The following is a 27,421-nucleotide window of genomic DNA, read 5'->3' on the forward strand; positions in this document are numbered from 1 at the left end:
TACCTTCTAAGACCTCAAAGCACCCTTACCAAACTACAGCTCCCAGAATTCTTTGGGGGAAGCCATGCTGACTGTATAAAGTAGTGTCATAGTGCTTTGGATGTACGGTGTGAATGTGTCCTTTCAAAAAATCCTGCCAGGACCCCGATGGTGGAGTCTCTGCATGGGGGCTGATAGCCACCAAGGCCCAGTCCGAAGAAAACCCTCTACTTACCTCGGATGACCATCACCTCGATTCTTGCCCGACCGACTCCTGATGCGCTGCTCCCCACACAGTGGTACACCCCGCCGTCAGCCACTGTGATAGAGGGGATGACCAAGGTGGCAATGTCTGTCCTCTCTGCACGGGACTGTGGGCAAGGAGGAAGAGGAGAGTCACTGGAGTGTTTCTGGAGCTGCGGCTGAGCTCCAATGCCCCACAGGCCATGCTGGCTGCTAGGCAGGCCTCTGATGTGCAAAAAAGTGCCCCTGCCAGATTGCCTAAAATGAGGCCATGTAAACCACAGCAAGGGACGCGGGTGGCGCTGTGGGTTAAACCACAGAGCCTAGGACTTGCCGATCAGAAGGTCGGCGGTTCGAATCCCCGCCACGGGGCGAGCTCCCGTTGTTCGGTCCCTGCTCCTGCCAACCTAGCAGTTCGAAAGCACATCAAAGTGCAAGTAGATAAATAGGTACCACTCCAGTGGGAAGGTAAATGCCGTTTCCACGTGCTGCTCTGGTTCGCCAGAAGCGGCTTAGTCCTGCTGGCCACATGACCCGGAAGCTGTACGCCGGCTCCCTCGGCCAATAAAGCGAGTTGAGTGCCGCAACCCCAGAGTCGGCCACGACTGGACCTATTGGTCAGGGGTCCCTTTACTTTTAAACCACAGCAAGCACCTGATGGTGACTGAGCAAAGGGCCATCTCCACAAACGCATTTGAAGGATTCAGTTTGCTTTTCCGTGAAGTGATGCTATCGGCCGATTGTGGTGTTTGCCAATCGGCCCCAGCATGCTGCCCTTCAGACACTTTACACTCCAATACCCAGTCTGCCCCATCCAGCTCAGCTGTATGGCACTGGAGCTGATGGGAGCATGGGGCTGAGTTGGAGTCCAAAGCTTAGCAAACAGCTGCTTCGGACAGCTCCGTTTTGGAGAGAGAAAGCAGGCTGATACAAACCTCTCTATCCAAATAAGCAAGCAAGCAAATAAATAGATTAATGTTAGACGGGTCAGGGGGAAGGGAAACATCCACCTTGGAGTCCTGATTGACTGTGATGAGGGCAGAGTTGGGGACAGAGGGTATGTGGAGAAGACCAGGTTACCTACCCCCAGTCATGGCGGAGGGGGAGGGACATTGAGCCCCATTTCCCTCTTGAAGCTGCAACTGGTGGAGAACGCAGACATTCCACATAAGCCCTGTGGCTTGTGGTTTCTGAGGCATGTTCAGGAGGGGTAGATGAGGGAGGGAGGCCTGGGGCAGATGGCATGATGAGAATGGACCTCTTTCCTCCCCACCGGAGAATAAATGTGGAGCAGAATTCAATCCTGTTCACATTTAAAAGGTGAACTTAATTGGCACATTCTTAAACATAGGGTTGTACCCAGTGCTGGTGCCACTCTGGGCAGACCCAGTGAATGGATAGGACTAACTCAGGTTCGTCAATTTCAAAGGGTCTGCTCTGAGGAACTTAAGTTGGACACAGCCCAGCATGCAACCACCCATCAAAGTACGCACGCCTCTGAATTACGCAGTGCAGCTGCCCAGCTAAGCAGTAAGTATAAAAACACGCATGCTAGCCTAAATCGAGGCTACAACTGCATGTATGATTGAAAATAATGTACAAAAATGCACTGCATTAGGGAAATTATTGCTTTGCAAAAATGTGCAATTTAGACCAAACTGCTTTAAAAAAACAAAAAAAGTGTGTACAGTCATACCTTGGTTTTCGAACAGCTTAGTTCTCGAACATTTTGGCTCCCGAATGTCCGATGGGGCATCCACGGCTTCCGTTTGGCTGAAGGAGCTTCCTGCAGCCAATCAGAAGCCGAGCTTTGGTTTTTGAACTTTTTGGAAGTCAAACGGACTTCCGGAACGGATACTGTTTGACTTCTAAGGTACAACTGTATTGGGAGAAATCTGCACTCAAATACTGATGAATTTTAATGTGGACTTTAAAAAATAAATTACAAACTGGTGTAGAGAACTGAATTTAAAAACTGGAAAAATGACAAATTGAAATTGACAAATCTGCCCATCATTGCCGGAGAACCAGAAGGACAGGAAGTGTAAAATGGAGAGGTGGGGATTGTGTCCAGTGCTAGCCCTACTCAGAATAGACCCACTGAAGTTAAAGGACATAACCAACTTAGGTCTATTGGTTCCAATGGCTCTACTCTGAGTATGCTTAGTTGGAAGCAACAAAGAGACAGAAATCAGCTAGGAAATGGAGGGGTAAGCAGAAGAGGCCAAGGAGAGGCTTGTGCAGAGGGCTACCTGTTGGAGCTCCTGGGTCCGCCGCTGGAGAACCTCCAGGCTGTCACCTTGGAAGTGGAAGAAGCCAAAGACGGAGAGAGCCTATCCAGGGGAGGAGGAAGAAAGAAAGAGAGGAAGGGAGCAGGAGCGGGGAGCCCGGAGGAGACAGAAGGAAGAGGAAGAGAGTGAAGGGAGGCAGGAAGGAAGGATCTGGCAGCCCTGGCCTGGGTCCCTGCCTGGAACAAGCCCCCACAAATTCCAGGAGACAAAAGTCGAACAGTGACAAAGTCAGCGAAGGATGGGATGCTGGGCAGGCTGTATGGCTCAAGTATTTGTGAACACAGTTATAAGAATTCTAAGGTCTCAAATATAAACTGAATGTTCATAAATGTACAAGGCAAACATAATAATAATAATAATAATAATAATAATAATAATAATAATAATAATAATAATAATAATAATTTATACCCCGCCCATCTGGCTGGGCTTCCCCAGCCACTCTGGGCGGCTTCCAACAAAATATTAAAATACATTTAATATATAATATATAAACCATGTGTCTGAAATAGTACAGGAGAGCAATCCTGAAGCCATTTTAACTCTCCCAGTGACTTCAAATATTCCTCTGCAGTAAGGGAGGAAAATGGGGAAAGACTTCCCATTGTCTTTTGCTTACAAATCCTGTCTTAAGGGTGTATTTGTGTATTAATAGGGCAAGCCTCTAACTTGGACTGTGGAACTAAACTATTAACCATCACAAAAGAATGGCCAGGCTACCCAAGTAAAGCAATCAGTGACCACTGTCAGGTATCCTGGCAAACAGGATTTCTGCTGAAGATTGCCTCCTTCTATGATGTATGTATGTATGATGTTTTAGGCCGTGGTCTTGAGCTACAAGGTGGGCAATTTCAAAACTCTTTATAGGGGCTTGCGCACCATTGTTCTGGGTCCCTCCTCCCTCCTGCGTGGGATGAGCAGGGGACCCTGTTGCAACAGTTGGATAAAGATCAGGGTTACTAGCCGCTTTGCTTCTCAATATTCTCTGGTTGGCCTCTGTTATTTTCTCCTGCTGATAGGGAACCCACTTAAGGACTCTATACGGGATCCTGGATACCCCATAAGGGAAAAGGAGAAGTTTTTTCTTATAACAGGTACTCAGATGGTACACTGGTTCAATGTAACATGCGAACACCTCTACTGTAACTTCTCAAAAGTATGCCCCCTCTGGGGTCCTGCATACACGCTCACCGAAACATGCAACTAGGCGAGCACAATCACTTGCAAATGTGTAGAGCTGGCTTCTATGCGAAGGAGTAGCAAGGAACAAGAGTAGACTTAGGCACGTGCAGAGTGCCTTTGCTTCACGGCTGAGTAAGGGCAGACAACCCTAAGATGAAGCATCGTTAGGGCTTTTATTTTGGAGCAGAGGGGACGGCTTCCAGCTAACATCACTGGCCTCTCCCATCCTGGGCCCCTTTTCCCTCTCCTCCTTGAATCCCCTTTGACACTGACATTTTCAGTGGTGGGGAGGCCTCTCTGAAGCACAGAAGCCCATCGCCCCCTATTCTTCTGAGACTCACCTGTGGGGGCAAACGGCCTCCTTCTTTTTCCCAGGTGATGGTAGCAGCAGGGGAGCCTCCTGCTCGGCAGTAGAGCCTCACGGTGCTCCCTTCGTGGACCTCTGTCCGTTCTGGGCTCACCTGCACTTGTGGGATGCTGGCACCTGAGGAAGAGCAGAGCGGCAGGTGAGCCCACCTCTTCCCCTCCAATTGCCCCCCCCCAGCCCCTCTTGACCTGGCCTAGGGAAGGGAGAGACACCCCCCCCCCAAGATACTTGACAGAGATGGCTGCCAGGGTGGATTTGATTTAAATCAAATCAAATCAATTTAAATCACTAGTCAAAAAGACTTGATTTAAATCAGGCATAGGCAAACTCAGGCCCTCCAGATTTTTTTGGACTACAACATCCATCATCCCTAGTTAACAAGACCAGTGGTCAGGGATAATGGGAGTTGTAGTCCCAAAACATCTGAAGGGCCGAGTTTGCCTATGCCTGATTTAAATTCCCCCCCCCCCCCGAAAGACTCGTTCTTGTTGGTCTCATCTTAATATTGAGAACCAAATGAAGGTTTCATTTTTGGAATAATAAATTATCAGAGTAGTTTTTACAGTTATATCAAAAATTACTGATTTGGTTATACTATTAGACAGTGCTTTTTTCTGGGGGTACGCAGGGGTACACATACCCCTAAACATTTTGTGAATCTTTGTCCATTTGCTGCATTTATTTTTCCTGATTTGAACTATAAAATGGTGATTTTCTTGGGTCAAAATGAGAGTACCCCCTAAACATTTTTTTAGGGGGGGGGGAAGCCCTGCTATTAGAAATACATAGACCGATAACGATGAAATTATTGTGAGGTTTAATAAGTTAACCGTTTATATTTGGACAACTTTTCTGCTGTACTTCATCAGGAGAAAAATAATCATTTCCTTAATAACAATTTAAACAATTTATTTAACTAAAATAATAATATTATAGCAGATGCATCCATGGTTGTTAACTGATGTGGTTAAACAATTTTTTTTAAAAACTTAGACTGAGTTTTAGCACACATGAAAAACTTTAAACAAATCCTTACTTCCTGATGAATAGCCTTTGGACTATAATGTAACTTAATTGGAAAACTATCTTTAGAAAGGTTTTCCCCCCAAAAGCATTTTATTTTAAAAATCCGATTTAAATTTTAAAAAAATACGATTATTATTTTTAATCATTTATTTTTATCCACCCTGATGGCTGCCCTCTCTGATAATGAAGCCAGAGTGGCGAGAGAAAAAAGGCTTCCTTTCTCTGCCCACCACTAGATAATATTATCAGCAGTGCTGGCTCCAGACTCCCCACCAACTTGGATGACTTTAAAAGAAGATTAGACACATGGAGGAAGGTAATGTTATCAGCGGCTGAACCGGGTGGGCTCCCTTTGGCCTGACCCAGGAGCAGGCGGGCTCTGTCCTCCTGCAGGGGCACATTCGGCACCCCCAGAGACGGGTCAAATGGATGGCGCGCCACCCACTTCTCGCCAGGGCACAACGTACTGTGTACTTGTAAGAAGGCACGGGCCATATGTTGTCCGGCGCTATTCCGCACACGGCACAAATACTGGGCTTCGTCGGAAGGCTCCGCTGCCGGGAAGCGCAGGATCCCACCCTGGATGACGGCTTTGGAGGAGATGACGCCCCCTTGTCCACCTGATAGAGAGAAGAAGAAGAAGAAGAAGAAGAGGAAGAGGAAGAAGAAGAGGAAGAAGAAGAAGAGGAGGAGGAGGAGGAGTTTGGACTTGATATCCCGCCTTTCACTCCTTTTAAGGCAGGCATGGCCAAACTCGGCCCTCCAGATGTTTTGGGACTACAACTCCCATCATCCCTAGCTAACAGGACCAGTTGATAGAGATGATGGGAACTGTAGTCCCAAAACATCTGGAGGGCTGAGTTTGGCCATGCCTACAAGCAGCTAAAAAGGGACGCGGGTGGCACTGTGGGTTAAACCACCAAGCCTAGGACTCGCTGATCAGAAGGTCGGCGGTTTGAATCCCCGCCACGGGATGAGCTCCCGTTGTTCGGTCCCTGCTCCTGCCAACCTAGCAGTACGAAAGCATGTCAAAGTGCAAGTAGATAAATAGATAGAGCGAGATGAGTGTGCAACCCCAGAGTCGGTCACGACTGGACCTAATGGTCAGGGGTCCCTTTACCTTTACAAGCAGCTAACAATCTCATTTTCCCTTCCTCCCCCACAACAAACACTCTGCGAGATGAGTGGGGCTGAGAGACTTCAGAGAAGTGTGACTAGCCCAAGGTCACCCAGCAGCTGCATGTGGAGGAGCGGGGAATCAAACCCGGTTCACCAGATTACGAGTCCATCACTCTTAACCACTACACCACACTGGCTCTCAGAGGAGAGAGAGGAGTTATTATTTCTTTCTCAATTTGTTATGGATCACTTCCCAATACTCTTTTAACTATTTACAAGTCCAAGTCCCCTGGAAAATTCCTGGGGATGCCTGACGGAAGGTGACTTTTCGGAGACAGGGGCCACGGCGTCACCTAGCAGGAAGCTTACCAATCCACTCCACCGTGGGCTCTGGGCTCCCGGTAGCGATGCAGCGGAACTCGGCCGCTTGTCCTGGCTGGACGCTCAGCTGCGAGGGCTCAATGGTGGCCATGGGGTGGACCGCGGGTCCAGCTAAATTGGGGAGAGGAAAGTTCAAGGCGGCTCTGGGAAGCCGGGGTGGGGAGTCCATGCCAGTGGCAATTTCAGAACAGGGATGGAGAAAGGTTCATGTGCTGTGCCCTCAAGACCCCGCAGAATCAGGAAAGGAACCGAGCCATGCGGGAGCAAATGGATGTCACCCTAGACGTGAAGCATGCGTGATGCTGATGACTGTAGCGCAGGGTGGTGGGTGGGTGTAGAAAACAGGAGTGTCAACAACCCATCACCCATGCCATCAAAACCCATGCAGAAGAGGAGGAGAAAGAGGTGGATAGGACTCTAGTGCGAGGGTATGAAACCAAAACCTTGCAGCGATGGACAATGGGGCATGCAAGTGGGGGCCAAAACCGACTTACAGGGCCTGTGGCCTTCCACCACTTCTACAGGTCCGTAGAACATCTGGGTCTTAGACGGAGCTGCGGGCGAGGGAGAGGGACATGAAAACCAGGCCCAGGGAGGATGAGGGCCTGGCCAATGGTAAGGACCCCCGGGCACCCAAGGGACTGTTTTCCAGAGCTGGAGATCCTTGCCCAGTGGATCAGAAATGGATTGTCCCTGGAGATGTACCATATTGTCCTGAATATAAGCCACACTCCCCCCCCCCCCCAAATTCCAACCGTGAAAAGTTAAAGTGCGGCTTAAATTCATGACCTTACAAAAACTGGCTTTTACTGTCACGCTGTAGGATTTCCTTCTACATTTGCCATTTATTGGTGTGAATGCCTGCGGAATTTTAAGGGAGATGCTTATACAGTGGTGCCCCGCAAGACGAATGCCTTGCAAGACGGAAAACCCGCTAGACGAAAGGGTTTTCCGTTTTGGAGGTGCTTCGCAAAACGTATTTCCTATGGGCTTGCTTCGCAAGACGAAAATGTCTTGCGAGATCCTGCAGGGTTCCCCCCCCCCCTTTTCCCAAGCCGCTAAGCCGCTTATCAGCTGATCCGCTAAGCCGCTTAACAGCTGATCGCTAAGCCGCTTATCAGCTGATCCGCTAAGCCGCGTAACAGCTGATCCTCTAAGCCGCTTATCAGCTGATCCGCTAAGACGCTTATCAGCTGATCCGCTAAGCCGCTAATAGCGCTAAGCCGCTAATGGGCTTGCTTCGCAAGACGAAAAAACCGCAAGACGAAGAGAATCGCGGAACGGATCCTTTTCGTCTTGCGAGGCACCACTGTATTTGGGTATTGTCTTTTTTTTCTCCTCCCCCCCTTGAATGTTAAAGGTGCGGCCTATTTGCGGGTGCGGCTTATATTCGGGTCAATACGGTATGTTGGGGGCTGAGCAAGGGACCCTCTGCATGCAAAGCAGCAGCTCTGCCACAGAGCTACTGCCTCACACTAAAAATAAAGAAAGGCTCTGGTCCCCACGGTACTGAGAAAGTCAGAAACAGGATCTAAGTTAAGGTCCATCTAGCTCAGTATTGTCTACACTGGTTGGCAGCAGCTCTCCAAGTTTTCAGATGAGGATCCTTACCCCCAGCCCTACCTGGAGACGCAGCCCAGGATGGAACGTGGGACCTTCTGCATGCCAAGCAACTGCTCTAGAACTGAGCTGTAAACCCTTCCCTTCAGAGCCGGGACTGCAGGGAGCGGTCTTCTACGGAGCCCCTCCAGCTCAGTATCGTCTGCACTGACTGGCAGAGGCTTGCCTGGCTTCCGAGCAGGAGAAAGGGGGTGAATGGACCTCTCTGATCCCAGCGCCTGAAACCCCAACTCCCATTACCCCCAAGAAGCAACAGGTGGGAGCCATCTTTTGTGACATTTTGGCAGAGACGAGCGTGCTCAGATGCCGTGTGCAACCTGTGGCCAGGTGCGCGAGCGTTGGGTGTCGGTGTTGAGCCACGATCCGGCTGTGCCCGCAGCCTCGGAGGACCCTGAGCATGCAGCCCCCTTTCTCCGTCCCTACCTTGCACGTAGAGTGTGGCGACTCCTTCGTCCATGTCGAACATGTTGGACCCTGTGCAGACGTAGATCCCGGCGTCCTCTGGTTGGACGTTGCGTATGGTGAGGATCCCGTTGAAGTCCATGGCCCGGCTGGGCAGCTTCCCATTGTTCTGGCGTGTCCATACCAGGGTGTAGGCAGGAGACTGGGGGTGGGCAGCCAGGGGAGGAGAGAGTTGGGACTCCAAAGACAGGCAGCTTTTCAACAGGTAATGTAACCTCTCTACCAGCCTCCTCCCCCCCCCCCGCTTTTGACACCAGAGATGTGAATAATAAATTAAACGATGATAATGAGAATAGTAGTAATGATGATGATAAAAATAAGAATGCACATTTGTTTTTAATGTGCACTTTCATACTAGAATTTGTTTTTCAACATGCAACATGTATACAGACATTTCTTTCAATGCGTTGGGGTTTTTTTTTAATTGAATGAAATTTGTATGTAGCTTGATTATAAGAAAACCTCTACAAGTGGTTTAAGAAAAATATGGAAGAAAATAGTAGAACTCTCCATTGGAAACATAAACAGGTATTTAAGAATATTCAAGGTATTCTTTAAAAAGGTAAAGGACCCCTGGACAATTATGCCCAGTCAAAGGCGATTATGGGGTTGCGGCGCTCATCTCGCTTTCAGGCTGAGGGAGCCGGCGTTTGTCCACAGACAGCTTTCTGGATCATGTGGCCAGCAGGACTAAGCCGCTTCTGGCGCAACGGGACACCGTGACGGAAACCAGAGCGCATGAAAACACCCTTTACCTTCCCGCTGCAGAGCTGCATATTTATCTACTTGCACTGGTGTGCTTTCGAACTGCTAGGTTGGGAGGAGCTGGGGCAGAGCAATGGGAGCTCACCCCATTGCGGGGATTCGAACTGTCAACCTTCCGATCGGCAAGCCCAAGAGGCTCGGTGGTTTAGACCACAGTGCCAAATCAATGGTAGCTAATAAGAACACACATAAAGTTTGACATGTCTGGAGAGGTTTGCCTGAACAAAAATGCTTTTAGCAGGTGCCAAAAAGGGCACAGCAAAGGCATCTGCCTGATGTCAATAGGCAGGGAATTGCAAAGTGCTGTCACATTAAAAAGCCGATTTCTTCTTAGAATTCCTGCTCTATGATTGCAGTCATGGGATTTTTGTCTATCACATGACGGTATATGTTTTGACTCCACAGAGTGGGAAGTGACGGAGACAGGGTGTTTGTGTTACTGTGTTCCGTGAAGTGGGACTATTGTCCTTTGTCCTTTTTCTCTTTGCTGTCTCATGCTAGAGAGAGAGGGAGCCATGTTGCAGTGCTCTGTGTGTGTTTATATGTAAATAAAGTAGATTAGCCAAAATGCTGAGTTGCTGAAGTCTGTTAAGGAAGTTGCGAAGACTCCGCAGATCCCTAAGTGTGCCGATGTCTGTTGGCATCGGTCGCTGTGCTGTTCGGGCAGAAGAAAATTTTTAAGCTCCCGAACAAACGACCAGGAGGGAGAGAACATGCCAGTCGGGCATGTGTCTCTACCAGGGTCCTACTCGAGTGTAGGACGAGCTCCTGACAATTCTTACAAGTGCGGAATGAGGATTGTGTGGTTGAATGCAACCTTTAACTTTTACACAGGGGGTTGGGGGTTTTAACATCCACCCTGCTCCCCTGAACTAGGCCCTTGAGTTCAAATCCTCCCATTTGGCCTCAAAGTTCACTAGGGGCCTGTCGCTGCCTCCCAGGCGAACCTACATTTCAGGGTTGTCGTGGGGATTAAATGAGGAAGGGTGAGAAGCGTGTATGCCACCTGGAGCTCTTTGAAGCAACAGGTACAGGAACGCAAGCAAGCAAATGAGCACACAAAGGCTGAAGGAGCTGACCTTGCTCTTGGCTGTGCAGACAAAGGTGACGTCTCCCCCTGGCTTCACGCTCTGCACCTTCTGCTCCTCCACGGTCACTGTGATGGGCTTGCTGGGGCCTTCTGCGGAAGCAGAGAGAGATTTGCGAAAGACTCCCTCGTGGCCTTCTCCTTGCCAAGATCCGTGCCCTTCCTTGGATGCTGTTTCCGGAATCCTCTCCCCAAGGAAATGCGCCAGGTGCCATCGTTGACAACTTGCCTATTTCCCCCAGCCTTTGGCAGCAAAGGGAGCCTCAGACGTGGTCCATTTAGTGGGGTGGGAGGGGAGGAGTTATGTTAAACAGCAGAGAGCCCTCTTGACTCCTGCGGCTCCCGTCAATCGGCACCCACCCCTTCCTGCCTCGAGCTCCTCCCGGCGCAGGAAGTTCACTCCTAGCAAAAAGGTGCGTCTCACCTGTGACGACCACCTCGGCACGGCTGGCATTGCTGAACTGCGGGTTGCGGCATGTGCAGATGTAGACGCCGGCTTCGGAGGGCTGGATGTTGGGGAAGTGGAGCTCCAGTCCTGGGGAGGAAATCAAGGGAGATGGAGACGAGCTGGAAGGTTTCCCAGGGGTCATCTAGTCCAACCCCCCCCCCCCCGCAGGCCCTTCTTTTTTCCTATTATTATTATTATTAATAATAATGTTTGATGACTTATCATGTTTTTAATATTCTGTTGTGAGTCGCTCAGAGTGGCTAGGAAAACCCAACCAGATGGGCAGGGTATAAACAAATTATTATTATTATTATTATTATTATTATTATTATTATTATACATAAATAAGAATAAAAATGTGCACCCCACCACAGAGACCGTTCCACTGTAACTATCCAACCTCCCAAAATTCCAGCACCTCTTGCGATGGTTTGACCCCTTTCTGTTTTAACAATACAAATTCTACAAATATATCTTCCATATCTCATCGAAATCATTTCTCCTGCGTATTCCCCGTCTTACCTTAATGGCACATGTCAATTTATCATCAATAGCTATATCCCACACACCTCTTTATACCATCCTTCCATTTTATATTCTGCTTGCCCCTTTTACTTCCTAGCTATCATAATGCGTGCAGCTGTCAATAAATTAATTTGTGAGTAAGTCCTTCCTAGCCTGCGAACCTTCCACCCCATCGTAAATGGATAATAATGCTACCTCTGGACTTTCGGTCAGCTTTAACCCAGTGATTTCTGTTATCTCCTTAAACACCCTTTCCCAGAAAAATTGTACATAATTTACAGAAGGCTGTCTTTGGGAGGGAGTCTGTGCGTAAGTGTTACGGTGGGTGAGGAGGGGAGACACACACAATTGTCCACCGAGTCAGCGTATGAATGAAGGTAGCCATCTTCCTTTTAAGCAAGACCAAGCGGCTCAGAATTTATTCTTTTACCAAGCCTGGAGAAAGCTTCCACCCTCCCCCTGAAAGTAACTGTCTGGCTGCTGCCTGCGACTCCCAGCTGGTTGCCCAGGAACGTACAAAGACGAGGGAATGTTTCTTGCCGTCCACTTTTTATTCCGTATCTACAGAGAGAGGCTATAGAACCCAGCCTCTTGGATAATGGTGTTGTCCTAAGTGAATCTCCACCTCCCATCTCTCCCACTTCCTCATTCGTCACTTCTATGGGTGCTGCTACGGGACCTCTGCCTTTGAGCTTTTTGCTCCCCTACTTTCAAGGCTCGCCGGGTTCTGGGAGGGGAGGTCTGGAATGCTTTCTAAAGACACTGTGTCCATCAGCTGTCGCCCCCCTGGCGCTTCCTCTTCCACCTCCTCCTCTCACATTATTTCCCAACTTTTTGCCTCATCTGCCACTGAGCTGCGACGTCCCTCAAATTCCTGTTGTAAATAAACTGTCGTCGTCTTCCTCCTCCCTCAAACAGTCAAGCTGGGGAGGCTGTCTCGACCATTCCTCCTCTGCCCAGTCCCTGACAGTAACCCACCTTGCTGCCTGCGTTGGGTGGTGCTGGGCACGGGGCGCCCGTCTTCGCGGGACCAGTAGAAATAGTGCGGTGGAGCCCCGCTGACGTGGCAACGCAGGGTCACCTTGCTGCCTTGAGAGACGGCGGTCCGCGGAGGGTGGACTTGCACGACGAGGCCTGGCTGGTCTGGAGTACCTGCGGAGTTGAGAAAGGCTCAGATCAGGGCAGCCGAAATGATGGAAGGGATGGGGCTGTCAGAATTCCTGCTCCATGATTGCAGTCATGGGATTGTTGTCTTTCACATGACGGTATATGTTTTGACTCCACAGAGTGGGAAGTGACGGAGACAGGATGTTTGTGTTACTGTGTTCCGTGAAGTGGGACTATTGTCCTTTGTCCTTTTTCTCTTTGCTGTCTCATGCTAGAGAGAGAGGGAGCCATGTTGCAGTGCTCCGTGTGTGTTTATATGTAAATAAAGTAGATTAGCCAAAATGCTGAGTTGCTGAGGTCCGTCACGCATGCTGCGCAAACTCTGCAGATCCCTAAGTGTGCCGATGTCTGTTGGCATCGGTCGCTGTGATATTCGGGCAGAATAAAGCTTTTGAAGCTCCTGAACGAATGACCAGGAGGGAGGGAACATGGCACTCGGGCATGTGTCTCTGCCAGGGTCCTACTCGAGTATAGGCTGAACTCCTGACAGGGGCGACTGCTCTAGGAAGAAAGGTTTAGGGATAGAATAGTATGCAAAGATGCATGCCCAGGAAGAAGTGGGAAAAGAAAAGATTTTTCCCAAAGAAAAACTGTAATTCTCATACTTTTGGGAATTTAGGGACAGAAACGTAAAGATATAGAAGGTTCTTTCGATCATATGTGGTGGTCTTGTAGTAAGGTTAAAGCTTACTGGAAAATGATATATAATGAAATGAAAAGGATGTTTAAAATAACCTTTGTTTTAAAAAACCAGAAGCTTTTCTATTGGGAATTATAGGGACAGAACTACCTAAACTTCATAGAAACTTATTCATGAATACTACTACTGTACAGTGGCAAGAATGTTACTCACTCTGAAATGGAAAGAAGAAATAGTCCCAGCAAAGGAAGAATGGATACAAAAACCTATGGCATATGCAGAAATGACGAAACTTACCGGAAAAATAAGAAATCACAATAACAAACTTTTTATAAAATAATGGAAATGGTTTATGGAATGTTTAGATAAATTGTAAACAGATAAGAACACTGGCAGGATTACTGTAATAACCTGCAGTTTCGTAAGAGTAAAGAGTAAAGAGTAAAGTAAAGAGTAAAGTAAGAGTAAAGAGTAAAGTAAAGAGTAAAGTAAGAGTAAAGAGTAAAGAGTAAAGTAGCAAATTGAGCAAATTGAGTTAATTTGGATATGCAGAAGGTATTAAAAATAAATTTAAGGAACCGCAGAAAGAGGGAGAAGGAAGTCAAGTTTTGAAATGCTGAAATGATTGTAAAATTAGTGAAATGTATAAACCTGAGAAGCATAAATATATATTTTTTTAAAGAGAAAGAAAAGGTTCCTCACCCCACCCCTCTCTCTCAGAATACAAGAACTTGAGTTGAGCCAAAAAGGTTAAATAAGAAGATATGATGCTACGTAATGTGATTACAGTGGACACTCGGGTTGCGAACATGATCCGTGCGGGATGCACGTACGCAACCCACAGCATTCGCAACCTGCATCTGCGCGGGTTGCAATTCGGTGCTTCTGCGCATGCGCAAAGTGTGATTTAGCGTTTCTGCGCATGAGCGACAGCCAAAACCAGGAAGTAACCAGTTCCGGTACTTCCAGGTTTCGGCAGGTCCGTAACCTGAAAAAAGGCAACCTGAAGCGTCTGTAACCCGAGGTATGACTGTATATGTAAATCTAATAAAAATTACCGTATTTTTCGCTCCATAGGGCACACCTGACCATAGGGCGCACCTAGTTTTTAGAGGAGGAAAATACGGAAAAAAATATTCTGAATCAAATGTTGCACTAAACTATTTAAAGCAGCAAAGCGGGCGGCTCCTGTCCGCTTTGCTGCTTTAAACTGAGCCTCAGAGGAGGGTAGGAAGGGGAACCATGGCTTATCTAAGTCCAGTTAATAATGCTGAGCCTGACTTATGGCCATCGAGATTAGCCTGGCCGTCTCAGTGGAAATCTGGGGAGGCTGAGGTGGACTTTCAGTGGTCAAAGTGTGGTTGTGTCTTCCTGCCCGGCATCTATTTCCTGCCATCTTCCCCCCTGCACCCCCGCACCCTGCTTCGAGGGAAGGAAGCGGAGCCATGGATCCTCTGCTCGCAACTGCAGTGGATTCCCTCTAGGCTTCAGTGGATTCCCTCCTCCTGGGCTCCCTTTGAAGCAGGAAAGTGGGAGAGGAGCTGCTTACACGAGTGTAAGCTGCTCCCCTCCCACATTGCCGCTTCAAAGGGAGCCCGGGAGGAGGGAATCTGCTGCAGCTTCCCCCACCTCCCGCAGAAGCTGCACGCTCTTTAAAGGGGCTGTGCGGCTTCTCCTGGCTTTTCTGGGAGGTGGGGGGATTCCCCCACCTCGTACAAAAGCCTGCAGGAGCCGCACAGCCTTTAAAGAGGGCGCCGCTCTTGGGGGCTTTTCCCCCACGAGGGAGAAGGGACTGCTGCGGCCAGTCAGTCCCTTCTCCCTCCTGGAAAAAAGCCCGCAAGAGCACACAAAGCTTGTGTGCGGCTCTTGAGGGCTTTCCCCGCCTGCCTCCCCCCTGCATTCGCTCCATAGGACGCACACACATTTTCCCTTGTTTTTTAGGAGGGAAAAAGTGCGTCCTATGGTGCGAAAAATACGGTATTATAAAATAAAAAAAAACAGAACACAAAACTTGCAGACATCTGACGAAGCTGAGTTTTGGAAGGTTTGAGGAGGATAAAGGGAAGTCCTTCCTCCTGCAGTGCAGAGTTAAACTACAGAACTTGCCTGCACAGGAAGCAGGGAGGACCACCAGCTTACATGACTCTAAAAGAGCATGGGGCAAATTCATGGAGAAAAAGGTTACCAGTGGCTATGAACCATGATGGCTATCCACAGTTGGAGGAAGCAGTGCTTCCGACTCTTGGCTGCTCGAAACTGCAGTGCAGAATCAAAGGATAATGGAATCGGAGCGCTGGAAGGGGTCCTGAGGGTCATCTAGTCCAACCCGCTGCAATGCAGGAATCTCAGCTAAAGCATCCCTGCTTGTGGGTTTCTCACAGGCTTCTGGTTGGCCATTATGAGAACAGGAAGCTGGGCCAGATATGCTACTGGCCTGACCTGGCGGGCTCCTCTATCTATACACAGCAACCCTTCACGGCTGGCAGTGTGGCGTGTGCAGTGTGTGTGTGTGTATTAAGGCAGAGGCCAGCTGGCGGACTTCGTACTCACCCAGGGACACACACTTCTGCCCACGGATATTGGGGTTTCCTGTGTAACCTGGAGCACACCTGAGAAGGAAGCAAGAGAGAGACAGAGACAGGTGAGAGTCACACCTCTGGGAAAGAGACCAGTCAGTGGCCCTAACAGCCCTAACAGAAGAGTTATTGAGAGTTAGGTGTTGGAAAAACACCCTGGGAAGGCTGCAAAGTCTCCGGAGCGTTCCCCGGTGGCCCTCTCTGGCTGTAAATCTTCTTCAGTCCAGAGCAGCCAGTAATAAGCGACCCTTCTCTCCTGAAAAGAGCACGCCAGCCTTCTGGTATATTATAGCAGAAGAAAGACTCAATCGTAGTTCTAAAACTGTGGGATGTGAAACACAAGAGCAGTCAAGTACAACATTCCTAGAGTGAACTTGTTTACACATGGGGAGGAATGTTTGTCCAGCCAGCAGGTAAACTTCCTGTTTCCTTCTGGGCTGGGACAGGCTTCCTCTGCATGTGACTAGAGGTGGGTGTGGCCTCACCTGTGCAGGTAATGACAAAAGCACAGGGCAGGGCAGCCATCTCTTTCTTTTTGACTACAAAAAAAATTCCTTCCAGTAGCACCTTAAAGACCAACTAAGTTAGTTCTTGGTATGAGCTTTCGTGTGCATGCACACTTCTTCAGATACTACAGGCATCGAAAAAGCAACATCTGCTTAGCCAAAGATGCCCTCTTCTTATGAGATAGTTTCCAGGTAAATGTTACTTTTCTAAGCTAAGTCTGCCTTCTGGGATCCTATTGTGAACTGAATGATATGTGAGTAAACTCTTTTTATACTTTTGTAGAAGACTGTGTTGTGTCTTATCTTTTATGAGGGAATAAGGGGAAAATACCAGAACAGTTATTATAGAGGCTTTAGCGAGCCTGAGCAAACGCATCCGCTGCAAGTTTAAAAAAGGGGGATGTTGAGACTTCCGGGTTGGCGCCATCGCCTAATGGCGGACTCCCTCCGAGCTCCGGAGGGAGCCTGCTCGGCAGGGGCTGGGTCTTACCGCGTCGGCGACGCGGGGACCCTTAAAACCCACGGCCACGGAGGCCGTGGACATGGAGACTCGGCTGGCACCGCTAGCGCCCTCCCGACTCGTGAAGGAGCCTTTTTAAAGGCTACGGATCGGGTGCCGGGGAGAGGCGCGGTGCTTTGAGTCCTCTGCTAGCCCTGCCGAGCGAAGCCGCATGCCATCCGGCGGAGAGCGCTGACTTCTTCCATTGAGAATTCGGACTTTTAACAACAACCCGTGAGTAATTTGGAAAACCGGGTTTAAAAGGAGAAAAAAAGGAATTTTTTTCGGATTTGGTACGAGCGGGGGGGGGGGGGGGGATCCAAAAAGGAAGTCAGTCCCCCTCCCTACTGTAAACATTCTAAAACAAGGACCGGGCAACCAAGGTCACGAAAGAACTGTATTTTTGATAAAAACCAAGAATTTCACGATGGGAAACTACAAGAAACTGTGCTGGAGGAGAAGAGTGGAGGGAGAAGGAAAGCGTAACCCCCCCCCCCCCCGGGAACCGGGGCGATGGGAGAGAGAGCCTGGTGAAAAGAGACGGAGACTTTGACAGCTGTCAAAGTAGCTGTCAAAGCCGGAAAAATTTAAAGAGGACTCTGTTTTGAGGACTTTGCTGGTTAAATTTGTTACAATTTGCTAAGATTCGGATACAAAATGGCGAAAATATTGAACAACAACAAGACTTTTGGACTAGAGGAAACAAAGTTATAAGAATCCCCCTAGAGGAGTTTCGGGACATTACAAAGATGGTCGTAAGTGGAAAAATACCTTCGGAATTTTACAGGACTGGTTATCTTCTGGGAAAGCTGCAAAACTGAAATAGTATTATGTCTACAGGGGTGTTTACATTAAAGGAGACAATAGAATTTTCTATTGAAGAAAGGAAGGGACTGAACGCAAGTTTTTGTTCCTGAATAACAAAATCCCCTGTAGAGCTACTAAATTTCTGAATCAGAACGTCTTAGCAGCGGAACAAGATGAAACTGGACTACAACATGGAAAGAACAATGGGAGGAGCCTTAAAGACCAAAGATTGGAGATTTGAAGTTAAATACTATAAAAATAACTTTAAACTTAAAAAAAAAAAAAAAAAGACTGGCAAGGGACTGGGGGGAAAACCTGATTATGGATTTAAGAATTCCAGGCAGACAACAAAGATTGGTGGACAGGGGGGACTCAAACCGGGGAAGGGGGGGGGGAGAACTAGAATCCAAAGGCTTGCAACTACTTTTTGAATTCTTTTTTCTATATACTTTTTATCTTTTTATATCTTTATACTGTTTTTCTTTATATATTTTGTTGGGTGTTTTTATTTAAAAAAAAAAGGGAATTCGTGGAAGGAAATTGGGGGGGACCTTGGGGAGAGAATTTTTGTTTTTTATCAAGGGTAATGATGAGGACTGTATAAGCTTAAATTCGAATATTGGGCTAAACAAATTAAGTTTAAATTAGGAGGGAGAGCTTGTTGAGCTAACGATATGAAAGGGGAATATGGCAGGGATGGGGGAGGGGGGGAGTCCCAGAAAGTGGATAATGAAAATAAGGTTTTAAATGCATTCTGTTTTTGTCTTATCTTTACTTTCTGTTTTCTGAAAATTTTAATAAATATGATTTTAAAAATAAAAATAAAAAAGGGGAATGTTACTCTGCTAAATTGTGAACTTGTTAACACAAGTTGGAAAGGCTATTATCAGACAATATATCCTCTCCTGCATCCCTGAACATTCCCACAAAAACTACTTTATTTACAGTCTTATATACAGAGACTCCGGGACTCGGGTGGCGCTGTGGGTTAAACCACAGAGCCTAGGATTTGCCGATCAGAAGGTCGGCGGTTTGAATCCCCACAACGGAGTGAGCTCCCGTTGCTCGGTCCCTGCTCCTGCCAACCTAGCAGTTCGAAAGCATGTCAAAGTGCAAGTAGATAAATAGGTAATGCTCCGGCGGGAAGGTAAACGGCGTTTCCGTGTGCTGCTCTGGTTCGCCAGAAGCGGCTTAGTCATGCTGGCCACATGATCCGGAAGCTGTACGCCGGCTCCCTCGGCCAATAAAGCGAGATGAGCGCCGAACCCCAGAGTCTGTCACAACTGGACCTAATGGTCAGGGGTCCCTTTACCTTTACCTTTACCTATACAGAGACTCCATCAGTACGTCTGTGCTCTCTGAACACCAGTACAGAACCTCGACACACATAGAAGCGAAATCAACTTCCAATAGTACTCAGTAGGAAGAGATAATACAGCCTTTCTTTCTCACGCTCTCTCAGACACTCACATGATGTATACAAATCATAGTACCACTCGCTGTAGCAGCTCGGATAGATAAAAATCCTAACATTGGGGCAGATCCACAACCAAAAGGGCTACTGAGCTACATCCCTGCTCGTCCGCCGGCCAGTTGGATACTCACTGCTCGCAATACTGGCCGGTGTAGCCCGGCTCACAGGCTGTGCAGCGGTAGCCTCCGCCCCCCAGGCTCTCACACGTCCTTGAGAACCTGAAAAAAATAAATAAAGTAAGGAAGAAGAGTCAGGAGGTTTAAAGGATATCAGAAGAGTCCATCTAACCTGGCCAACCAGATGCCCCTCAGCAGGGAAGCCCGTTATAAGAATTTTAAGGTCCCAAATATAGAATATTCACAAATGCACACATATCTAAATATATGAACCATGTGCCTCAAATGGTACGAGAGGGCAATCCTGAAGCCATTTTGACTCTCCCAATGACCTCAAATAGTCATTGCAGTAAGAGAGGCAAATGGGGAAAGCCTTCTGCCCAGATAAAGCAATCAGTGACCACTGTCAGGTATCCTGGCAAACAGGATTTCTGCTGAAGACTGCCTCCTTCTGTGATGTATGTATGTTTTTTGGGGGGTGGTCTCTGGCTACAGGGTGGGCAATTTCAAAAAGTCTATATAAGCCCCAATGTTCTGGGTCCCTCCTCCCTCCTGCGTGTGGTGAGTGAGGACCCTGTTGCAACAGTTGAATAAAGATCAGGCTTACTAGCCACTTTGCTTCTCAACATTCTCTCGTTGGCCTCTGTTATTTTCTCCTACTGATAGGGAACCCACTTAAGGGCTCTGGAATAGCCCGTAAGGGAAAGGGAGCAGGTTTTCTTATAACACCCCCAAGCAGCACCCAAGCAGTAATGCTCTCCCCCCCATTTGAGATTTCCAGGGACTGGAATTTGAAGGTAGACTGCCCCTGGATAGGGAGAGACCATCTATCTAGGTGCCCCCATGGGAAGAAAAAATAAGAAAAGCCCTGTTGAATCAGACCCATCTTAGTCCAGCACCCTGTTCTCATGGGGGCCAACCAGCTGCCTCAATGGGAAGCCCAAAAAACAGAGCAGTCACTGTGGCTACTAACCCTTGATAGCTTTTGGGGGGTATATATATATTTTTTTCAATTTTCTGTTTTACAATTCAAAGTACTTATTTTTACATCCTTGAAATATCAGTGACTTCCTTTTTTTCTCTTTCCACGGTTCATTTTACATATCATAAATCCCTGCATATTTTACAGAAACTGCACCATTCTGAATGCCATTATTGCATCCATCACAACTTATTTGCACTGTTGAATTTATCTTAATGCTGCCAGCGTTTTCAGCTGTACACAATGATTTCCCATATATTCAATAAACGCTTTCCAGTCTCCTCTAAACATATGTTCTTCTTGTTCTCTTATTCTATATGTCAGGTCCGCAAGCTGCGCATATTCCGTCAGCTTAAGTTGCCATTCTTCTTTGGCTGGGACCTCACTCATTTTCCATTTTGGGGCTAACAAAACCCAGGGCACAGTAGTGGCATACATAAATAACCTTTTTGACACCTGGGAATGTCAGTCTGAATTATCTCCAACAGAAAGGACTCTGGTTTTTTTGGGGAAAGTACTTTTAAACATTTTTTTCAATTCATTATGGACCCCTTTCCCAATACTCTTTTGTAACCCTTGATACCTTTATCCACCCGGAGTGGCTAGCTAAAGCAGATTTGCCCACAAATCCACACCCGCTGCCAGCCCATCCTGAAACCCGGTCAAGCCCCCATCTACTCAGTCTCTCTCTCTCTCTCTCTCTCTCTCTCTCTCTCTCTCTCTCAATGAGCCAACATCGTACTGGTTTTCCGGATCCGTCAGCGGACAGGCGCAGGGCTGGCAGTCCTCTGGGGTGCCAGCAGTAGCGTCTCCGTAGAATCCGGGTGCACACTTCTCACAGAACTCCCCAGCAGCATGATGAAGGCAGCTCTGGGAAGGGCAAATCATTTCATGTGTCAACAAGACTAGAAGTTATTAAAATTACTTGAATAAACATGGTTCCAACAATAACGCTTGGCTGTGTTTAGACTGATTTTGCAGACAGAGGTATCCCAAGATGGAGACAAATAATTAAATACAGATCAAAGATAGAAATGGCTGAATTGAAACCGCAAAGAGTGGACGGAAGTCAACAAACCAACAAATCAAAAATGGCATTCAACCCAGTATGAGGGACTTTGTGAGCAGAACACCCTGATACTGGTTTGAATTAACTAAATACTGCTTTTTCGTTTGATAGGTAGTTTTAGTTTTGTTAATTTTTTGGTTTTATCGTTGTGCATTTTTCTTGTTCTTTTTTTCTTTTCTCTCTCTCTTTTTATTTCTTTTATATAATACACACTTATTCTAGATGTTTGACAATTTGATTATGTATACTGCAATAACTATTTTAGTCTAGAAATATCCAATGTAAGATTAGTTTGTGGTTTTTTTGTATGTAATGTTTGTTTAATAAAAGTTAAAAAGGAGAAGTTATTAATATTGCAGTAGTTGTATAAGGGATTGTTATTTTGACCAGAATGTAATTGAAATCCATAAGATTTTGGAATGCAGAAATAAAGTAAATCATCAAGCCATCAATTCTAGCCACCTAAATTATATGAATGATCTGGTACTTGAATAATTTGGTACTTGAATGATTGGTATTAGTACAGTGGTACCTCGGGTTCCAGACGCTTCATGTTACAGACACTTCAGGTTACAGACTCCGCTAACCCAGAAATAGAACCTTGGGTTAAGAACTTTGCTTCCCACATCCCTTTTGGCCACAGTAGTGGCATACATAAATAACCTTTTTTGACACCTGGGAATTTCAGTCTGAATTATCCCCAAGAGAAAGGATTCTGTTGTTGTTTTTCGAAAATCAATTTTAAACATTTTTTCCTCAATTCATTATGGATCATTTCCCAATACACTTTTACACCCGAGTTTATGTGCCTATGGAAGTTGCTTACTGAACAGGCGCCGGTCTCAGGGTGGCAGGAATCTGAATGCCCGTTGCATTCGCACAGCGCACAGTGCCCCAGGTAGAGCCCACCGCCTGTCCGGGTGTAGCCAGCTGCACAATCCTGCAAGAGGGACAGGGTGGCATCAGTAAACAGTGCCCCATGAGCCCACGTGCCCTGCCTGGCCCAGCGAAGAGGCTCACCTGGCAGGAAAGACCCTGGTAGCCTGGTGGGCAGCGGCATTCCTCCACCTCCAGAGCCCGGGGCAGGCTGGTGTAGGTGGGCACCACGGTCTCCATGCTGACACCGGTGATGCCAGCCGACAGCATCTCGGTGGAGTGAGTGGCGCGGATGAGAATCTCGTCCAGGTCAGCCAGGACCATCATGAGGTGCTCCCGGGTGGCTGGCTGGCCATCTGGGCGCTTCCAGTATTGCTGGGGAGAAAAGGGGGGGAAGGTTGATACTGTGGGATGGAATCCATTGGCGCAGTCAAATGCAACATTCCTTATTTCTCTAGTGTGGGCACAAGCAGGGGGATATCCAGTCAGGGTAACTTGCTGTTCCACTGGTCTGGAACTTTCTCCCCCTACATGTGACCTAGGAGATGATGATGATATAGTATTTATTCCCTGCCCATCTGTCTGGGTTTCCCCAGCCACACTGGGCGGCTTCCAGCAAAATATGAAAATACAATTATTCATCAAATATTAAAAGCTTCCCTAAAGTGGGCTGCCTTCAGATGTCTTCTGGAAGTCAGATAGTTGTTTATTATCTTGACATCTGATGGAAGGGTGGGCGTCACTACTGAGAAGGCCCTCTGTCTTCACGTCGTGAGAGAACTGCCAGAAGGCCCTTGGCGCTGTCTGACTCCATAAAAGAGCTGAGTCATGCAGTCATTTTCTCAGTGGTTTTGTCTTTCTATTGTCTTGCTGTTCTTTCGCTGGCATGCTGCTCTCCTGCAGCCATTTTGTTATCTTAATGTAAATTTTGCTGTTTGCTGGCTCTCAGTTCAGTCTCCATATGAGACAAACTCACAGTTTCTTTATGTAACTACCAAGTGAAGCCTGCCTTTCAGGGATCAAATCGTGAACTGAAATGTGACTAAACTTGTTACTTTACTCAGAAAGACTCTCGTGTCTTTATTCTTTTAAAAGGGATCAAAAGGGGACACCAGTAATAGACTTAACTAAGAGATTCATATGAATCTGCAAACTAGCTTCTAGCTATATTGAGGGGAATCTTCTCTGCTACATCACTTACTAGTATGAGTAAAGGAAGAATAATACTTATTCAACATATCCTTTCCTACTATCCTTAAGATTTCCACATGTACCAGCAGAAAGCAGAGAAGAAGTTAAAGCTGACCAGAAGTCCAGAGGTAGCATTATTATCCATTTACGATGGAGTGGAAGGTTCGCAGACTATGAAGGACTTACTCACAAATTAATTTATTGACAGCTGCACGAATTATGATAGCTAGGAAGTGGAAGGGGCAAGCAGAATATAAAATGGAAAAACGGTATAAAGAGGTGTGGGATGTAGCTATGAATGATAAATTTACATGTGCCATTAAGGTAAGACAGGGAATACGCAGGAGAAATGATTTCAACAAGATATGGAAGATATGTTTGTAGAATTTGTATTGTTAAAACGGAAAGGGGTCAAACCATCACAAGAGGTGTTGAAATTTTGAGAGGTTGGATTAGTTACAATGGAATGGTCTCAGTAGTGGGGGGCACATTTTTATTCTTATTTATTTATGATTATTACTTTACACACTCTCTCTCTCTCTATATATATATTTATATATATATAAAAGAAAGCGGGGAAGGGGCAGTAATGGAAGTGGCTTCACTGCAGCTCTTCCCTTCTGAGTTTTCCTGCAACTAGTATTCAGAAATATTGCAGTCTCTGACCATGAAGAAGAAGTTATTGCAGAGCCAGATAAGCTCATTTTGTGGGCACAGCAGAGGGACAGGACAAGTGGCAATGGACAACGGAAACAAGCTGCAGGGTCCGTAAACTTAGATCCATTGCTCCTCCAGCTGCTTTATTTAAGCCAGATTCACCCACGTTCTCCACCAAAGCAGTGTCAGTGTTGCCTGGATCCCCACCTCTCTCCCCTTCCCAGGTATATGGGGTGGCTTCATTGCCACCAAAAGAAACGTGGAGCTCAGGTGCAGACGGCACAGGGAGGCCTCACCTCCTGGAAGATGACCTCAAAGCTCTTGCGTTCCCGAGGCCGCAGCTCCGACAGGTAGGCCACCAAGGTGATGTCGTTACCCTGGAGGAGGGGGGGAGACACCAAAAGAGAATGTAAGAACATAAGAAGAGCTGGCTGGATCAGTCCAGTATCCTGTTCACTGTGATGCCCCTGTCAAGAGCTCGTCATGTGAAAGACAACAATCCCATGACTGCAATCATGGAGCAGGAATTCTAACAGCCCCTAAGAGAAGCCCTCAAAGAGGATTCAAGCATGGGATCAACGCTCCTGTAGTTTCCAGCAACTGGGATTCAGAAGCGTCGCTGCCTCCTCCCATGAAATCAGACCATGGCGCTTGTGGCTACTAGCCACAATGGCTAGTAGCCACAATAGCTAGTAACCTTATTCAGAAGGTAAAGGTAAAGGACCCCTGGATGGTTAAGTCCAGTCAAAGGTGACTATGGGGTTGTGGTGCTCATCTATCTCACTTTCAGGCTGAGGGAACCAGCGTTTGGCCACAGGCAGCTTTCCGGGTCATGTGGTCAGCAGAACTAAACTGCTCCTGGGGCAACAGGACACCATGACGGAAACCAGAGTGCACGGAAACACCGTTTACCTTCCCACCGCAGCGGTATCTATTTATCTACTTGCACTGCCATGCTTTCGAACCGCTAGATTGGCAGGAGCTGGGACAGAGCAACGGGAGCTCCCTCCGTCGTGGGGATTCGGACCGCCAACCTTCTGATCAGCAAACCCAAGAGGCTCAGTGGTTTAACCGCCAGCGCCACCCGCGTCCCTTTTCTTACTCACATGATATTTCTGCTAGTGGCTGCTAAATCCCCCCCCCCCAAAAAAAGACCTTTATCTAGTTGCCTCCAAATCAGAGGCATAAATAAACATTTATGGGAGTGGTGTATGTGGGACTCCGAGCTTCCTCCAATCCCAGAAATGAGGGCCTCTGCTGCTATACAGGTCCTGATGCCCAGTGAATTCCAGGGGATGCCCCCCCCCCAACCTCTCTAGCTAAACCTGTAGAAACCCAGCCCTCTCCTGAGCAAGCAGGGACTCTTCCTTACAGTGATATGCACATCAGCGTCCGGCAGTGGGGTGCCTCGTCCTCCAGCATTGTAGGAAAGGGTGTAGCGAAGGCGTCCCCCGTAGGATCCAACCTGCAAATGTGGGGCGAGAGGGGTCAGGTCATTCCATCTTGGTGCAGGTCAGGGGCCACACCCCCGCACAAGTGTCATGCACCCATCGTAAGGCCCACGTTTTGAAATTTTCAACTTCGTAAAAAGTGAATTTCCCTCCACCGTTGCATTTCCCCCAAAATGGTTGAGCACATGGTTCTTCTCTTCCCCCTGCTGCCTATTTCATCCCCACAACCACCTTGCAAGGTAGGACAGACTGGGAAATTTTTAATTAAATTTAAATCAAGTAAATAGGAAGGTGACTGAACTGAAACGCAAACAAGTAAGACTTTTCTAACCAGACCCAGTTTATATGAAGCTAGATACAATATCATCACATTTCATAGAGTCAAGTAATAATTAAAAAAACAGACTTTGGGGAGTCTTTCAAAGAAATTGCACCCTGTGCATGGTGGCGAACGGCTTCTGGGGCTAGCATGGCACCCCCAAAAGCAACGTGCACCCCCTTTATGCTGCCGTTCACTCGCCTACTCCCTCCCCACATTTTAAGTTCTTCTAAAACACAGAAGTCATCAGGAAGGTGTCTGCCTCAAGCAGTAGGGAACCTACTTCTGCCCAAGGGTCTCCCTCGGTGGTGGGTGGGGCTAAAGTGGGAGGGACTAAAGTCATAAGTGGGTGGGGCCGTCGATGTGACTGACTGGTGCCGCAGAGTCTCAAGGGCTGGAAAAAGAACCTTAGAGGGCCGGGTTAGGCTCCTGAGGCTGGAAGTAACCTGCAACCCTGCTCCAAAGATTTGCAGCTTCTTGGTGCAGAAAACAAAGAGGGCTCTGTGCATGTGCGAGGAATTCAGAGGAGCCCGGAAGCTGCTGGATCAGGCCCCGTAGTCCAGCACCTTGTTTTCCCAGTGGTCAACCAGAGGCCCATTATGGGAAGCCCGCAAGTGGGACCTGATGAAAACAGCAGCCTTCTCCTCACTTGGGATTCCCCACAGCTAGTTTATTCAGAGGCAGTGCGGCTTCTACAGGTGTGTCTATGCGAGAGATGAAAAGCTTCACTCCCCCCCCCCACAAAAAAACCCCCACACAGAGTGTTCTCTTTGTGATCCCCCAAGGCACGACCTTCCCTTTATTTTTATTTTCCCCCAAAAAAAATTATTCATTTTATAACACAACTAAACAACACAAACAGAAAAACAAACAATACAAATAAATTCTTGTCTTATCGAATTTTTTCTAAACATTGTTAGGTGAGCTTCCCCTAGTCCCCCCTATCTGATATTCATTTTACCTCATCTTTAGCAGTTTACATATATCATAAGTTTTAACCATTTTTTAAATCACACTTACTTTTACCATAAAAATCTCCAAATTTTATCCCTTACAAGTAATACTATTTTAAAATACACTATCTTCTACTTCTAACCCTACAGCCTATATCCACTTCCAAAGCTATTCATCATCATCATCAATCTTTATTACAGTCCAGAGACCCAACAAATCATTACAAAGCAATACACAATTCATACCAAAAGCTATTCTAAGACTTAAATATTAACATATCTCGCTTTACGACCTTCTCTTTAAAGTTGGCACAGGGGGCACAAAACTGCAGCGTCACCATTCATTTCACAGAACCGTGGAGCTGGAAGGGATCCCACGGATTGTCTGGTCCTGTGGTTCCCAACGTGGGGCACACGCCCCACAGGGGGGCCATTTGATTCTTAAGGGGGGCAAATTGAGAATGAGTTATTAACAGTTCGTGGCCTTTTAGGCTTCCTCCACGTGAATAGGAGTTCATTTTTTGAATAATAAGAATTATGTGTCACGGGGCGTGGGGCATCAGGATTTTAGAGAAGCTCAGGTGGGGCATGGCCAAAATAAGGTTGGGAACCAGTGGTCTAGTCCAGCCTCCTCCAATGCAGG

General features: G+C 47.3%; 1 protein-coding gene across 1 annotated transcript in view; it reads right to left on the minus strand.

Moving 5' to 3' along the window:
• The window catches only part of LOC144328326 (basement membrane-specific heparan sulfate proteoglycan core protein-like), a 150,260-nt gene that overhangs the window by 54,599 nt on the left and 68,240 nt on the right, over positions 1–27,421 (minus strand). Inside the window, exons 33-47 of the mRNA XM_077931004.1 lie at positions 25,428–25,520; positions 24,352–24,432; positions 22,352–22,582; positions 22,158–22,271; positions 21,005–21,132; positions 19,296–19,382; positions 15,853–15,911; positions 12,474–12,647; positions 10,947–11,057; positions 10,515–10,615; positions 8,632–8,812; positions 6,577–6,699; positions 5,556–5,708; positions 4,037–4,179; positions 215–350 (exon numbers count right to left, since the gene is read on the minus strand). Of these exons, the coding sequence (XP_077787130.1) occupies positions 215–350; positions 4,037–4,179; positions 5,556–5,708; positions 6,577–6,699; positions 8,632–8,812; positions 10,515–10,615; positions 10,947–11,057; positions 12,474–12,647; positions 15,853–15,911; positions 19,296–19,382; positions 21,005–21,132; positions 22,158–22,271; positions 22,352–22,582; positions 24,352–24,432; positions 25,428–25,520 (1,915 nt within the window). The remainder of the gene's footprint in view (positions 1–214; positions 351–4,036; positions 4,180–5,555; positions 5,709–6,576; positions 6,700–8,631; positions 8,813–10,514; positions 10,616–10,946; positions 11,058–12,473; positions 12,648–15,852; positions 15,912–19,295; positions 19,383–21,004; positions 21,133–22,157; positions 22,272–22,351; positions 22,583–24,351; positions 24,433–25,427; positions 25,521–27,421) is intronic.

Source organism: Podarcis muralis, chromosome 7 (assembly GCF_964188315.1).
Source record: "Podarcis muralis chromosome 7, rPodMur119.hap1.1, whole genome shotgun sequence".
Classification (NCBI taxonomy): Eukaryota; Metazoa; Chordata; class Lepidosauria; order Squamata; family Lacertidae; genus Podarcis; species Podarcis muralis.